Source organism: Chiroxiphia lanceolata, chromosome 2 (assembly GCF_009829145.1).
Source record: "Chiroxiphia lanceolata isolate bChiLan1 chromosome 2, bChiLan1.pri, whole genome shotgun sequence".
Classification (NCBI taxonomy): Eukaryota; Metazoa; Chordata; class Aves; order Passeriformes; family Pipridae; genus Chiroxiphia; species Chiroxiphia lanceolata.
Window position 1 is genome coordinate 42,389,735 of NC_045638.1, and position 16,776 is coordinate 42,406,510.

General features: G+C 37.1%; 1 protein-coding gene across 5 annotated transcripts in view; it reads left to right on the forward strand.

The window, feature by feature from the left end:
• Positions 1 to 16,776, forward strand: part of ABCC4 (ATP binding cassette subfamily C member 4) — a 148,361-nt gene that overhangs the window by 126,092 nt on the left and 5,493 nt on the right. For all 5 annotated transcript variants that reach the window (XM_032679063.1, XM_032679067.1, XM_032679066.1 and 2 more), the window contains one exon: positions 12,977 to 13,111. In XM_032679063.1, coding sequence (XP_032534954.1) covers positions 12,977 to 13,111 — 135 coding nt within the window. The remainder of the gene's footprint in view (positions 1 to 12,976; positions 13,112 to 16,776) is intronic.

Consider the following 16,776-nt stretch of genomic DNA (forward strand, 5'->3'; position numbering starts at 1 on the left):
TTCATCTGCTGAGCTGAATGGTGTTCTGAGGAGTAGAATAGATTGTGAGCTGAGTGATTATAGTTTACTTACAAAGAGAGAAACCAGCAGAACTGCCATAAGTAATCATATAATTGCAAGCATTTAACGTATAATAAATAAATATTTTCTTCACTGGTGAATGCCTCCCTACAGGTTTAATGGATATGTTGGTGTTTTCTACAACTAACATGAACAAAAGATTTGTGAGGAAACAACTGTGACCTAATTAATAGCTGTATGTGTTTGTTAGCTGTCCAAAGGGGTTTCTGTGGGTTTTGGTTCATTAGCCACCATTAACATGTTATGCACAGAATGCTCTTTCCATGAAGATATTTTCCTAGTTTTACCTTTATTATCATGAAGTGCAATGAAAACTAGATGTTTATTTACAATTTTTTTGCCAAAAATCATTGGAGCAAAGCATAGAAATTCCCCTTTTCTCCAAACTTCTCAGGATAATTGCCAGCTACATAGCTACTCTACTGCATTTTTAGAGTCTGTACATTATTCTTACCCTTATGTTGTTTCAGTTTAGCCACTATTAAGATTTTTAGTTTCCTATTTGTCTAATAGTCTTTTTTTAATTCCTTTGGTCTCTTTAGAGTAGTAAGAAATAGATTGGCAAGAAGATATGTCTGAGTCTGCAAACAGTAAACATTTTTCATCTCTTTACTTTGCTGCATATTGATCTTCTTACAGATTTCTGTAATTTCTTGAGAGAGGAGGTTGAGAAGCATAGGATAGAAAAAAGGGGAAAACTGATGTGACTTCGTAACAAACCTGTTTTCTTGACATCCTTAGTTAGTGATTCTGTTTATGGACAAATCAGAAATATGATCACATATTTAGAATGATCAGAGTTATGGCAGGTGTGCTTTTGTTACACTTTAATTACTTGGTTTACTCAGGCATGTAACTTCTAATGAGGATATAGCAGAATTTTGGAAGAATAACATGTTAAAAATGCCAGGAAAAAGAATATTCCTCTAGAAGACTAACAATTAATGAGAGTTATTAATAAAAACAGCATTCATGGAAAATTAATCATTTACTTCAATATCACAAAAATCGAGAAGACTCAACTAAAGAAAGCTTTCAGTGTGTTATATAATTTGGTTAGTCAATAATGTGTTTTAGTAATTCACGAAATTTAACTTGATACGGATTCTTTTTTAAGAGTCAGAAATGCACAAACAAAGTGCATTGTTATTCCATTACCTGGTATTATTAAAAATCCTGGTTTTGTTTCTACTTTAACTGAGACCTCTAGGTACTATGATGCCTTCATTTATAAGGCATCCCAAATCTCTGTTTTTTGCTATCGTGGTAAGTTTCAGAGAATGGAGGAGAAAGAACAAAGATAGACCCTAGCAGTCAGAATATTAACCATTGTCTTTTGACAAATAATGAGTAAAGCTTTTGAAACAAATTTTGAGCAGACTTGTTCAACACTTAATTCGATCACAAAAGTCCAAGCCCATTCCTGAACAAGTATATATAACCTAGGGCTTTGCTCCCTTCCCACTGAATCAGACTGAAAAGAACCTCCTGCTCAAAGCAGGGTCAGCACTAATTTCAGATCAGGTTACTCAGGGCTTTTTCCATTTGGGTCTTGAAAAACCTTGAAAAATGGAAATTCCACAGTCTCTCTGAGCAACCTGTCCCATCTGCCATGAAATCTTTTTTTTCTTATATCCAGTGAAAGCTTCCTTTTCATTTATGGCAATTGTTTCTTGTTTTCCCACTCATTAAAGAGCCTGCTTCTGTCTTCTCAGTAACTCCTCTGTAGCAATGGGAAGGTTGCTGCTAAATCCCCCGAAACCATCAGTTCCCCAGGGTGAACATGCGCTGCTCCATCAGCTTCTCCTCACAGGTCAAGTGCTCCAGTGCACTGGACACCCTGGTAACCCTATTTCAAACTTGCTCGAATTTGCCTTCCTCTTTCTTGTACCGAGGGTCGCCATATTCCAGATTTGTGCTGATGAGCACTGAATAAAGCAGTTCCTTTGGTCTGCACTCTTGTTGGCACCCATGGCACACTGCTTGACTCCTGTTCAGCTTACTGAACACCAGGACACCACCTCCTTTTCAGCACAGCTGATGCCCAGGCAGTTACTCACCAGCTGGTACTGATGCAAGAAGTTGATCCATTCCAGATTCAGGACTTTACATTTGTCATTCTTGAGTGTCATGAAGTTCATGCTGACTTATTCCTTTCGCCTGTCTAGACCTTAATAGGTCTGAATATCAGCTTTGTCTTGAATGTGTTGACTGCAGTCTCCAGCCTGGTGTTGTCCACAAGGTTTTGATTTAATTCAGTTTAATTGCTGGTTAAAGTAGAACTTCCAAAAAAAACCTGTATGCCCTTAGGGTTAATCTAAACATTAAAAAAAAAAATAAAATAAAAAAAATTGAATACAGAAAATGATTTTGTGAAAGTCATGAGAAAATGTCAAGTTGGATGAGTATGGAAATAGGAACTGAATGTGAACTGTTGCATGTCTGCTCACACCCACCATAATAACCGGTTCTATTTTAGAAGAGAAGAAAAGCCTACTGGAAGAGGGTAAAAAGGAAGAACAGAATCTATTTTATACAACTGTAGACAAATCTGGCCTCAGGAGTTGTTTTAATTCTCGTTTGTTCCATTCCCAAAACCATACCTTAGCTTTCATAATCCAGGTCACGCCTTAAGAGTATTTCCATTATATCTGTCTTAGTGATAAACACATTTTATCAGAACTTCAAATGCTTAAAATCATTGAGGGAAGAGCTGTATTGTGTAATGTGATACTCTCTAACCCAATCACCTCGATGAGTAATACTACATTGCACTTGCATAGGACCTTTCATCTGGAAATTGTAACACTCTTTATAAACATTAATTAATTAAACTTCAAACACCTGGGTGAGATAGGGAACTATCCATACAATCTTTGGAACCAAAGTTGGAAAGACTTGTTAAGTCAGACCATCAAATAATACTACCATAAAATTATAATCCAGTGGTTTTCAAGCTCCTTTTTTTTTTCCCTCTGTGCTGCTCCAGCATATAATAGGACACTTTCTCATTCCTTTTTCTTCATTACTTTGAGAAACCAAGTTGTAACTCCTTTCATCAGGTGCTAGCAGTACCTTTGGCACAGCAGGCACTCTGCTCCCTGGCAGAAGGGGAGGATAGGATAAATGCTGCAGTTACCTCTTCCATGATGGCAAATCCTGGCAGAAACTCAGCTCAGGCTTGATTCATTGGCCCCTCACTCCAGGTAGCTTCCCCACCACCACAACAGCTGCTTGCCTGTCCTGTACTCACCCTCTGTAGAGGGCAAGGACATTTTATGTAAATTGCATCTGCACCCTGGGGCACCCAAGAGGCACCACTCCCAAGAATTCCAGTGGGATCTCATAAAATCCCTGTCACCGGTTCCTCCCTCTCCTCTCTGCTTCCTTCTCCAGGTTGAGAAATACTTTTCAGAAACTGTTTTAACAGAGGAGAAAACAGAAGCATACGGAAAGTGAGCCTCACCCAGGGACGTAGTGGTTCAATAGCAAATAAAGTATATGCATCTGCAAGAACCTGATGCAGTTGTTTACTGTTATGCTATGCTGGGCATCTCTAGAGGAAAGCCACAGAGTAGTCAAAACTTGTGCATTTTCCAATGACAAATATGTTTCTCCATAGAGAGTTTTCATATCAGTGCAATACTTCTTTGAAATGGAAACTCTATATGCAAGCAGAACTTGATCTAGTAATTAAAATCTGTCATTCAATAGGAAGTTTTCTGATGAGAGAATCATGGGAAGAGATTTGATTTATTTATGGGAAAACCTGTTGTGGTTACATCGTGAAATGACTAATATTCAGGCTAACAATACTATGTACTTCACTGCCAGACCTGAGTTGGTTTTTTGGTCAATAGGAAATGACTTCCCACATCTTTATGGTAAACCTCCCTTGTTCAGTTATTCTCATTTTTCTGATGTTGCGTTTACCGTGGTGGAACATCTGGGTCTCATAAATCAGGCACCGTGTTTCGTGCATCTGTCCTGCTGATACCTTCATGTGAGCTTTCGCTTCAGTGGGCCAACTTCAGATGGAGATGTGGAGAATGTAGGAAGGTAGTGGTGGTACATTTAAATTAATAATTCTGAGTTAAAGTCACAAATGCTGTGGTCTGTTGACTCTTCCTTTGGTGTGTTTTTTTCCCACTTATTTAAATATCACTGTGGGATAATGAATCTGTTTTACAGTAAATCTTGATATTCAGTTTAGAGGGGATTCCATAAGTCACAAGATACAGAAACATACAATCCTAGTTGAAGAACAGTTCTTTGTGAAAACCGCATGTGCTGCCATTAGTGTTGACTCTCTCATTTTAAGTATGTACGTATGGGACTGCTTCATTGGTGGAGAGCTACCCACTGTCAGATAGAGGCCCTCAAGTGCTCAAGATGTCTAGGAGAGTTGAATTGGTGAGACTGTAAATATTCTTGGAGCCTGGGACCATAGAGCATAAAACTTTATGAAAACAAGAAATAATTAGGACTACATTTAGAACTTCTCTTCAGTCCTTCAAAATTCTAAAGCAGGACAACTGCAAGGGTATAAAATGGTTTTGGTTTGTTTGTTTTTTTTTGCTTTGTAACACAAAGCCAAGAGGGATTTGACCTTTTTTAGCCAGTATCTGGAGTGGTGAAATATTATTGGATATTATACTTGTGCTGTTGAAGTCTGTTCTGTTAAAAGAATTTAAAGGGAGCTTAATGCATTATAGTAGCTAGAATGAATGCCAAATTTTTGGAACTACCTAGTTGCAGTTTTTCATAAAAACCTCAAAGTACCTTGTGGATCTGAATCCAGTATTCCAGTAAAATTTCTACATTCATATTAGTGCACCTTCTGTCATTATTCAAAAGGAACAAACACTAATAAAACTCCTTTTCTGACTTAGCCTCTGTCTTGAAAATATGGACTAGGGAATATTGGAACTAAATTTACTATTTTTAATTCAGCCTAAGAAAAATCCCAGTTGTCTTGTGGGACCAAGTGGGTAAAGAAAGGCGAAGATAAGAATATGAAGGGTACTCATAGAAGGGGACCTGCATGGAGAGGAGAGGGCCTGGGAACCATTAGGTTTCTCCTATCTTTTGTTAAGTCAAATCTTTCAGAGTTTCTGGAAAAGCTGGGCATTTAGCAAATGATTTTTCAGAAATGGTCAGTTTTGTTTGATTCTGAACAAGGCAATTTTCACTGTTGCCAGATCTTTTGAAACTAGGTTGATATTTACCAACCACAAGGGAAAACTAGATCCTTCCATGTTCTTTCTTGAGTTTAATGATTTAGTTCCTCAAATATCAACAGTGAAAATATTGCTTTTAAAGCTGAGTAATATATGCGTCTTTACCATTAAGAAAAGATATGGTAATGACGTATAGCCGTGTTTTGCATAAAATACTGAGCTGTGCCGTGGTTGTGTATCAGAGCAAGTCTTGTCAGCTGAAAAGTGTCTTTGACAGTAGTAAGTATCACACCTGGCCCGGCTGTTTCTAAAATGAGTACAAAACCCAATGAGCTCGAAAATATACTAGAATTGTTGATTCTCTTTGCAAGTTTTAAGCCACACCTCTCCAAAACCTTGGCATCTTCTGACTTCTTAAAAAACTGTTCCCATTTCAAGAGGCTGCCCAACAAGGTTCTTCTTTGCCTAAATAAAACAACTAATTACTGAGGCAGTACTTCAGCTGGAGCATTCAAAGGAAGAGCTGGATTTTGAATTCTGCAGGAAGTGAAGCCAGTTTGATGAACCTTAATTTCTCATTCTGTCAGGCATTTGTGTGTGAATGTGTTACCATCAGTATAAGAAGAGGATGGTTTGGATGATGTTCTTTGAAGACAATGATATGGAATCTAGACCAGAGTAGAAATACTACCACATCTTTAGGGAATTGTTTTTACTCTCTCAGAAATAGCGTATTACTGTTGAAAAGCAAATTAGTACAGGTCATGCTGGTGGCTGATGCTCAGAGCAGAGTTTCTGATAAGGCGAAACTGTGTGCATGGCAGCTGAGCCACAAGTTCATTGTCATCAGAAACTGATAAAACTAGAAGACATGCTCAGTCATCTGCAACAATATTCCGTAACCTCTTGAAAAGTATAATATCCGTGTAGCTTATCTAACTTTCTAAGGCCCTCAAAAGCTTATTAAAGAGTGGGATTTCTTAAAACTGAAGTATATCTTCTATCTCTTCAGGGACACATTTGAACCATTTTCAATCCAGTTGAGAAATGTGGCTTTACAGTGATGGAAACAGTCATTACTGATTGACCAAGGGAGAGTTTTGTCAGAGCATGTACAGCTGTTGGTAAACACTGGCATGAGATCCCTTCATAATCTCTGAGGCAGGGGTTGAACTTACACTGATGTAGATGTTTTGAGGTGGGGAAACTGTACAGTACAAGAGACATTTGCAGTGCATGGTTTTTACAGGGCTGCTTTCTCCAACAAGATAACAGAAGGAGTTAATATCAAATGATTAGCAGTAGAATAAGTCTCATTACTACACACATAATTGATATTTTCCCCACAATGTTCCAACCAGCTTACAGTGGTATGCCATCCACTGGACAAAAAGATAAATTTTTTAATCTCTGAAAGAAACTTAAAGAAGACCTACTACAAACAATTTCCAGCAGTGCTGGCTTGCTCAATTTCCCCTAAGCTATAGCCCAAGAGTAATTCAGTTTAAAGAAATCCACTGTTTGTGATTACAGAAACAAAATGTCTGAAGTTGCCTTTTCTGTGAAGGTGGGTAGGGGGTACATTTCAATCCCAGTGGCAGGTTTGGCATTGTTGCAGCATAGTTAAGCTCTGCTGAGGTGAAATATTTTGCAAGTTTGAAAATAATAATAATTCAGATTATAAGAAGGTAAGCGCCCAAGTGTGCTCTGCTTTGTTTGTATGCATGATACATGAAATATACGTTATTTGACACCAAATTTGTCTTCAGTTACTGGTAGAGTAATTTGTATAGGAACTCTGAAGTAGCTTGGGGACTACTTTGATTAACCTGAAGACTTAAAAAATTTTAAGAACAAAAAAAACAAAAGAGAGCCAAAAAAACCCTCCACCACCAAAAATAAATAAAAAAAGGGGGGGACACTTTAAAAAGAATAGAAAAAAAGAAACTCTAAATTGCTCTGATTTATATCTGTGGCCTTCTCAATGTTCTTCGATGTTTGCAGCATGTTTAGATAGGTTGATGTTTATAAATGATTCTTCAAAGAAGTATGTGCTTGTTTCTGGTCTGTTTTGACAAACCATGATGAGACAGAAGAGACAGAACATGCTTGCATCTGAACTTAATGCCAACTGGAGCACAGGCTGTGACTCTTTCCCACAAAGTTATGTATTGTCTTGGGTAATATATTTCTTATAATATGATGTACCCAGAAGCATCTCCTGAATATTCTCCTCTTCCCAGGACTTTATTGAAGATCGTCTTGATGTATGCTCTCTGAGGAAAACATTGTTCAAAGTTGTACTCCTAGCAGAGTTTTGAACTTTAATAATAATTTTGTTGTTTGGTGATGTCTTCTCCAAGTCTAAATTAAATCAGATGTATTCCCAAGGAGATAATTTGCTTGAATTATTTTCCTTTTGAATAGGAAATAAAAACATTTATGATCAACTCTTAAATGTCCCATTTCCCCTCTGGCTTTATGGTGAATATGAACGTGAATAAGAATACTAACCATTCCTCAATAATAATTGAAATAAATTCCCATGCCCCCCTCCTCTGTTGCTGAACACTTCCAACCTTGCGCTGTTTTTTTCTCAGAATGTTTTATAACTATTGTTCTCTTGGTTTGTCTGCTTTTGTTGCTGAAAGTTAGAAAACGCAGGATTTAGAACTTTCTTTTTTGTGTCTATGGAAAGCTGCAAGTACTTGGTGTTTGTTACAGCATTTGTAAAGGCCCTTTTTCTTTCTCTTTCTGTGGATAATGACACTTCTTTTACGTATATTAATCCACAAAGAAAATTTTAAAATTCACTTACAAAATGAGTGCTTGCTTTTCCAAAATCCTATGCAACAGAACAATATAGGTTAGTTGTAGGAATCATGAGGGAGAAGAGCTTTCTCCTGGCTCTGCTGGAAACTGGACTATCTTGACATAATATCCTCATCATTCATTGCTTTATTTCTCTCTTTTCTTTGTGAAATGGATCTCTGATTTCTTTTTCACCATTTTATGTTTTCCTTTATGTCTTCCTTGCCCTACTTTTTTGTCTTGATTAATACATTAAACCATGAGGCTATGGAATGAAAATACTGCAAAGTTTGGGGATTTGGGGAGGGACCTAGGCAAGATGGGGGGAGATACCCTTTTAGGTTACAGCTGAGGCAAAATGTAGTTGTCAAACCTTACTCAAATTTAGTTCAGCAACATTTTTGTGGCATAGGCAAATACTGCTTCTGTTCTAACTAGAGTTAACATAAACAACACATTTAAATGGCTAATACTCTTTTCATGTTTGCCATTTCAGGTCAGTCAAGATCAAATACTTATTGTCTGTTTCTCTGTCCTTCCCTGCCATATTTTTTTATCTCACTCTTTCTGTGTTACTCTGTGCCTCAAGTATCAAACAAATTGCTGTACAAAACTATTGTTTTCTACCCATCACGTTGCTTATCCTTCTGAAAAGATCACAGCTGGGATGAGAAGTCACTGCCCCAGACTATTCACCAAGAATGAAACATTAGATGGAGTAGAATTAGATGGCATGGGAGGATTTTACTCAAGAAAAATATATCATTTGAGCTCTCTTTGAACTTAAGATGTCTCTATATAATACTACTTGAGTAAGGCTAATTTGAATAGCTATAGGTAAAGAGTGGTTTCACCTTACTCAGGGAGGTGAGCAAATTCCATTGAATAAAAATTTTCCTGTATGCTTTCTTTTACGTGATCGCCAGCAGCCAATTTGGTAAATTTTGTACTCTTAGAATTACTCTTTCACTAGAGAAAATCCTGTTGAAGTCATAAAGGTGGGTACTTCAAAGGCAAGAACAGTGCAGGCAAGTTAAAAAAAGCTGCCAGTCCAAGAGGCTGGAGAATCTGGCCCTGATTTATGTATGACCATTTTGGGTTTATATAGCTTTTTTGTGCTTGTTTTTATTTTACTATGGGCTATCTGAATATTTCAGAGACAGTTAGCTCCCACAGAATGATTGAGTCTTTTCTTTATTTGTTGTATTTTATAAAGAGTCAGACCAAGGAGCTGAAAACTTGAATGTTTTGTGCAAAATCCCTCTCTCTGAATATCTGCGTTAAAGTCTATGATGAAATCCCAGCCTGATTCATAGTCAAGCGCTCCTGTGTGTGTCCTCTCTAATCTCCCTGCTGATCTGATTTCACCAGCTACAAGCTTCTCTGGCTTTTCTGTATCAAGTTCCACTGGTACAACTGCCTTGGAACACATCTGGGTTCGATTCTGTTGGATTGTGCAGTGATAAGCGTTGCAAGTTGATCAGAAAATATGTGGCTGGTAAACACCAGATTCCACCTTTCCTGAATGATTAGTTGGCTTTTTGAAGTTCTAATGATTTTAATTTGGCTTGGAGTCAGTGAGTAAGAGTATGCAAAGCCTTAGCCAAAGTACCTATTTATTTATTTAAATTTTATCAGCACATATTTCTTCAAAGAAGAGTACCTATCTCTTTGTCTAAGCGCTTTTTAATAAATGTATAAGTATATGAATGTATCCAAGTAAATCAGCTTAAATTTTCTCCATTGTCTCGTAGATGACAGCAGTTAGTAGAAAGTGGTTTTTCTTGGTAAACAGCGTTTATAGAGTGTTTCTGACTTGTAGGAATGATATTATCTGTTCAGTTTCATTCTTTATTTTTCTTTATTTTTCATTTCAGATTTTTTTAAAAAGTAGCACAGCTTGTTTTCCTATAGTTGTTCTGTCTATTTTCGTAACATAAGATTGTTTTTATTCTCCAAGAAAGGCTATGAAAAGGTTAATGATTTGTTTAAAATGTGAATGGGGTTTTTCTAGATAGAAATTACTCGCTCTATCCATTCATCTTCTGGACTTGGCTTTAAGTTTAAAAAGTTTAAAACTTTTCAAGGAAGAATAACTTTTTCCTTTTTCCCAGGTTCTCTGGAGGGGAAAGATGGTATTTGTGGTTTTTTCAGATATTTGCAAAATGAATGTTAAAATTCCAATACTGCAAATATAATTTTTTTTAAACCCTCTGCTTTTCTGTTGCAGTTTTTTACTTGTAAGAGACATGTTTAATGAAGGTGCTTTTTGTTTCCTTTCTTAAGGAATGATTGCATAATGTAATGCTATGCTGAAAAAATCTTTACTTATTGAAGGCACCAGAGATGTTCTATGCTGTGGCATAGATTTAAATGTTGAATTGTATATGATAATTTATTGCATTTTTAAGGAAGCTGTCCCTAACTGTGACATACTGTGGTATAGAAAAGATTGTGATTAAAATTATGTTTGTAATTAATCATTAAATATTCAGATTAAATGGGATAGGACTAATTACACTGAAAAATAAACGTCTGTGCAAGTATACCTTTGCAGGTGAAATATTGCAGCTATTGTATATTAAATGACTATATATTGTGCTGTGCAATATTACTAATATTTCAACATTTTTCCATGAGAACTTTCTTCAGCTATCATACCAAACAGTACTGAAAATCACTTGCAAAGAAAAATCATAGTATAGCCTGGATTCTCTAAGTTATGAGCTTTTGAAAATAGCAAATATCTTCTTGTAGGTTTCTGTGCATACAATTTATAAAATTAGATGTAATTATGCTGCTGTTGTTGGCTGAGTTATTTTCCATTCAAATGCCATGTACTTAACTGAACCGGAAGGGAAGGGGTGGGTGCCTCTCCCCAGGTGTTGGGTCCCTGGTGTCAAACAAGTCAACAGTGATCTCTGCAGCACCTTATTTTCACTGTGGTGCAGACAAAGGGATCAGCTCAGCTGTGCCCCTTCACTGTGGGTTTTGACATTAGCCGGGGTCTAGGCCACTTGGAGATCTGCTGTGCCCTTGGCCATCAAGGTACTTTGTTTCAAGGAGCCACACAGGCAAAAAAAAAAAAAAAAAAAAAAAAAAAAAAAGCCCCCAAAGGGCAGTTGGAAAGCTTCCTCACAGGACGTAGGATTTACCGCCAAATTTATTAGAGATTCTTCTTTCAAACAAGTTTACGAACTATTTTTGTTATTTTGGAAGTTGTCCTCATAATACCTTTTATTAATTTCTTTCATGAAATGAACAGCTCCATTTTTTTAATTACTTTTTTTTTCCTCACAAATATGTACACCAATTATGGCTTGAGTTATGAGTCCTTGAAATCCTTCTTTGGGGCAATATTGTCAATAGCATGCCATCTGTATTCAGTTTTTTATTTATATAAGAATAAAAATATTTTCTGAATTACTTTGTTTTCTCACATAAATTCTTTTTCTCTTTTTTTTTTTTTTAAACTTCATTACTCCTACTCATGGCCTAAAGTACTGAACTTGTAGACTAATACCCAAATCTCTTTCTTGAGTCAATACCATTAATTTATAAGCCAGTTAGGTATTTGAGTGCATTGCACTTGTCAATATTGACATTTCTCTGCTATTGTGTTTCTCATTCTTTTAGGTTAGTTAGGTGTATCTGAATCTGTGGCCTAGACTTACCTGCACATTTTTGTGTCATTCGCAGGTTTGTCACTTCTCTGATACCTCCTTTTCTGATCACTAACACAATCATAGCTACCATATATACCAGAATCATGTGGTTCCTACCTGTTCAACTTTCTACAAAGAAAAGTGTATTGTGTATTTCTGATCTCAGTTTCTGTCCACGTTCTTGAAAACATTTGCCCCTTGTAGCACAGCTATTTAGTTATACCAGATATCTTTTGGAAATCCGTATAAATCGTATCTCCTTTAGTTTTCTTATGGTGCATTAAGAATTATATCAGATTTGTGATTGCTAATGCTGTAGAGAACAAATTCTACCTGTGATCTGTGTGTCTTTTTCTGACTGTTTTAATGACTGTCTTAACTAAATTGCTGTCCTATCTCAAAATATATATGCTAGTCTAAAAGTTCTCTGAATTAATCCCATAAGGCTTTTCAAAATGTAAGCACAATATTTGCTATCGTACAGTCTTAAATTGAGTCACTAGTGTGAGAATATTTTCTTAGAGGTTCAATCAGATTATTCCTGGGGTTTTTTTCTGATATTTTTGGCTGTGTATATTCTCTGTAGCTTGCTGACTTAATGCCTTTTTAATTTCTCTGTTGTTTTCTTCTTTCTCCCTTCCCCTCTTTATGGGTACCTGTGCCTGTGGTGGTGGCATCTCATCTATTTTTATGTAGAAAGAATAGGTTCAGGGATAAGTATCTTTCTAACACGTAGTTGGCAAAACTGATGCAAGAAATTGTTTATCTTTTCAGCAACACCCTCATTTTCTTTAATTACATCTTCACCTCCTCTAATTCAAAAGACCTACTTATTCTCCCTTAACCGTCTTGGTGGTTATTGCGTGGTTTTTACCCACAGCTGTTTACTTCAGAGCCCATTTTGGACCTCTTTGTTTCCTTCTTACACAATGAATCTTATAAGCTGTTTTGTTGGCTGCACCAACATTTTATTTCCATATTCTGCATAACTTTACATTGGATTCCTATAGGTGGAATGGCTGTAGGGCACTCTAAAATTGTACAACAGGTCTGTAAACTAAGAAAGTGCTATACTAGTTTGAAGAGGACGTACTTCATTTTCAGGATACAAAATTCATTTTAGTACTCAATTGCATGCATTTCCCCCTTGCTTGTAGTCGCCTACATTTGGGTTTTAGTCTCTAACGTGTAGTTTTTAATTTTCTTATGTTAATACATTGGTTTCTGCTGATTTAACAGGTTTTAGATGCAGGAAGACTGAAAGAATATGGTGAACCTTACATTTTGCTTCAAGAACAAGACAGCTTGTTTTATAAAATGGTGCAACAAGTGGGCAAGACTGAAGCAGCTTCTCTGTTTGAAACAGCAAAACGGGTAATTTTAGAAGAAGAGATAATTAAGTTTGTCTGTGTAGTTTGTTTATCTCAAGTTAGCATATTCAGTGTTATAGTAAGCCTTCCACTAAAGGATATGTCAATTTTGCCAGGCAAAGCCATCATTTTCAGTGGGATATACACAGACTTCCAAATTGGAAGTGTATTTATATACCCGAGTCGAAAGATAGTCTGGATTTCTTGCCTCCTTTTGTATGTACACAAAACAGTAAGTGTAAATAATATATGACATACCTGTGCTGGGCATTGATCCTAAAAGAACTTCCTGTAAAAAAACATGTTAGGGCTTTTTTTAAGGACCCACTGTATTATAGTTGGGTTTCAGTACCTATGCATTATATTACGGTCTCTGGGGGTGTAATCATGTTTTTACTGTTCTGTATTCTCTTACTTTCTTCTTGTACTCTTGCTCTGTTCTGCACATGGGATGAGCAGGGCTCAATTAACAAACAGCTGTTGAATGTTTTGTTGCCTCCTTCTTCCCTACAAGGCTCTGTGCCTGATTTACTGCTTACTATTCCAATCCTACTCTGAGTACAGAATTATTAATGTAATTGTGAGCATTCCTCTGGCAATCAAAGTGTTTAAGAGACATCAATGGATTAATTTTCATAATATGCCTCTGAGGTGAGGCTATACCATCTCCACTTTTCAGATGGAAAGCTGAAGCAGAGATAAGAAGATTAAAGAAATGACCTGTAATTGAAGAGCTCTTTGACTAGCATTGGCTTGCTTTCTTTTTTTCTTGATAATTTACCACACAGGATGTCCAGAGCAAGATTTTAATTCGGTGCCAACGAAGTTTCAGCATTGCTTCAGTTGAGACTGGCAGTGCTCAGTTTGGCAGCTGCGTGCTTCATGCTCATGCAGCTGTACTTTCGGCATTCAAGTAAGGCACTGATATTGAGCATGTAGTGACTTAAGAAAGCCTTTTAGAGACAAGAGTCAAAGGTCTTCAGGTTTTATGCTTTCCTTTCCTCAAGACACTGGATGTGTGGAGCAGAGCTAGGGGATCACAAGGTCCAGACTGTTACCTGAGGAAAGAAAACGCCAGTAGACGGGGAACAACACATAAAGACAGGAAACAAAATGGCAGGTGCCTGACTATTTTCCAGCAAGTTGGAAAAAAATGGAAGACTGTGCTGTCATGGAGGCTTCATGCTCATGTCTGGATGCTATTTTACAGGACCTTTTGAAGATTATAGAAGAGATTTTTGTGTCTATTCATACTCAGAATTTTTTTTTAAGGAGTTTTTCAAGTGAAGCATTGTAGCTAAGAGCATACACTATAAATTCTTGTGTGGCGCAAATTGCAGAACTGAGGAAACAGCTTTGTCCGGAACAAAGCTGTGTTATGAGTCCTGCTGTCCCTCTCCGTTGCTGCAGTTTAGCTTCATATATTTTTATTATTAGAAAGGAATGGGTTAGCTGTGTTTTTTGTGATATGTGTATGACAATCTGGAGGTTATTTAAGTGATGTTTAAAAGGATAACTTCTAATTCATGTGACCATTGTTTGTCTGTAAAATGAAGGCCAGCTTCCTAAGGCTTGGTCCTTGGAAAGGCAAGAGGTAAGGCTGTCCGGCTGTCATCTGTAGAAATTTAGCCATGTCATGCTGTCGTTCCTTCCCTGCAGCCCTCCCCAGTTGCACAATTACATTCAAAGATAATTCAAAATGTATAAAAGTAATTGCCTGATGTTACTTGCCCATACAGTCATCTGCAGTTACCACATCAATGTTATGTGATTTTGTACAGGAAGGGAAGAGATCCAGGAACCAGTCTCTGCTGAAATGTGGTTTGATGAAAAAGTTTGCTAACTCCCAGGCTAGAAGGCAGATACAAGCTTTAGCATCTGCCAAGAATGCAAAGCATGGTGCTTATCCGCACTCGGCCCAAAAATATGGGAACCGAGAGACTGTATCTCCAGTCAGCAACTACCCAGAAGCAGAGTTACAGTTCTTTCTGTTTGAAGGACTTGGATAATTCAGGGTTTTTGTTATTGCTGTCCCTTGTGCTTCGTGCATACTTTCAGAGAAATTGCTTAGTCAGAAGAGCTGATTCCAATGGCTTTTCTTTTTAAACTAGTAAGTCTGTTGCATGCATTGCTGTTGGTCTCCTACATTCCTACTGTGGTTACTAAGAACTGTTTCTACAAAAAGCTTTTTTTCTGATTTTGGAAAACAGTATGCTGCACATAAAAAGAAATAGTAATATGACGTATATACATACTTTTCAAAAGGAGTTACAGTGGGTTGCTAAGTAAAATGGTTTGGAATGTGGCTGTGCTTTGGCAATGATTATTTGATATATTGCAACTTGGACCTGTACAAAACAAACTTCTACCAAGAACTTCTTTCATTAAGGTGAGACTTTCAATGCATTTTCTGGAATAGTATGGATTCTGCATGTATCCTTCAAATGCAAATAAGAGAGACTACACATCTGAAATTGGAAGACTAACTTGGACATATTTGAAGAAACATAATTTAAATGAAACGTCTTATGGGCATCTTAGCTAAGCATTGCAAGATTGAGCTGTTGCTGCAGCCTGAGGCTTCTGAATTGATCCAACATCACTGTACATTGCTATTTGTGCGTCTCTCTTGGTCACTCAATATCCCCATTTTCTGTGCAAATGTCAAAGAAAACAACACAGGCACAGCTCAAATTGGAGACCAGTGAGTATATATTAACTAACCTGTAAGCCTGATGGCAGTTGGGTTGTGCTTGACACCGTGAGACTGTGTTTTTTATCTTTGCTGAGTTTGCAAGAAGCTACTAGGAGAAAGTCCTATAGGAGAGTGAGAAATAGTCTTCAAGCAGTTAAAAGAGAAAAAAAATAAAAGCGCTCAATTATTCAGATAAACAGAAGTTGGTGTGTTCTCCTCACTCTAGGCAGCATTGCGAGAGGCTTTTCTGCAGGCTTTAGTGGCATCAGGATAGAGCTGGGTTTCTGTCAGTTGCGTTTTGAGCACTTTGAGGGAAAAATAAGGGTCATTTTATTTTAAAGCTGTGACAGATGTGTAAATATTAAAATACTAGGTGTTATCTCACCTCAGTGATTACTTTTAAAAAGGTTGCAGCTCTGTTGGCAGTGGAAGAAACTTGTATAAAGACTTGGGCATTTAATATCTTGAGGAATTGGGCTCAGGGGAAGAATTGCAATGAGACAGTTGAAAAGCAGCTGCCATTTCATTACATCTCTAGTAATGTGCCAAGGTTTTCTATTAGCTTTCCATTAAAAAAAAAATCACATTCAAAAGCTGCACTAAAAGTATGCCAAAGTTTTATGTTTTAAACCAGGAACGGGATGGGAATCCACAACTGGGGCTGCCGTCTGCAGCGTGTGTGCAGGCAGCAGCCTCATTAACTTTCCTCTGTTGCATCCGATTGTGACTGGTTACTGAGGAATGCCTCTTAACAGGACTTCCAATTCTTCTGTTGATTCAAATCAGACTTTTAATATTCTTTGAAACTTGTAAAGATGCATATATCCTGTGTTAGCATGTGTGCACAAAAGATGACAGCGGTACTTACAGGAATGATTTTATAGAATGACTATTTCTTTTTTATCGTGGGTGTCTTATACTTGTGTTCATGTATATGAAAAGGATATTATTATCAAACAAACTGAACTTTGTTG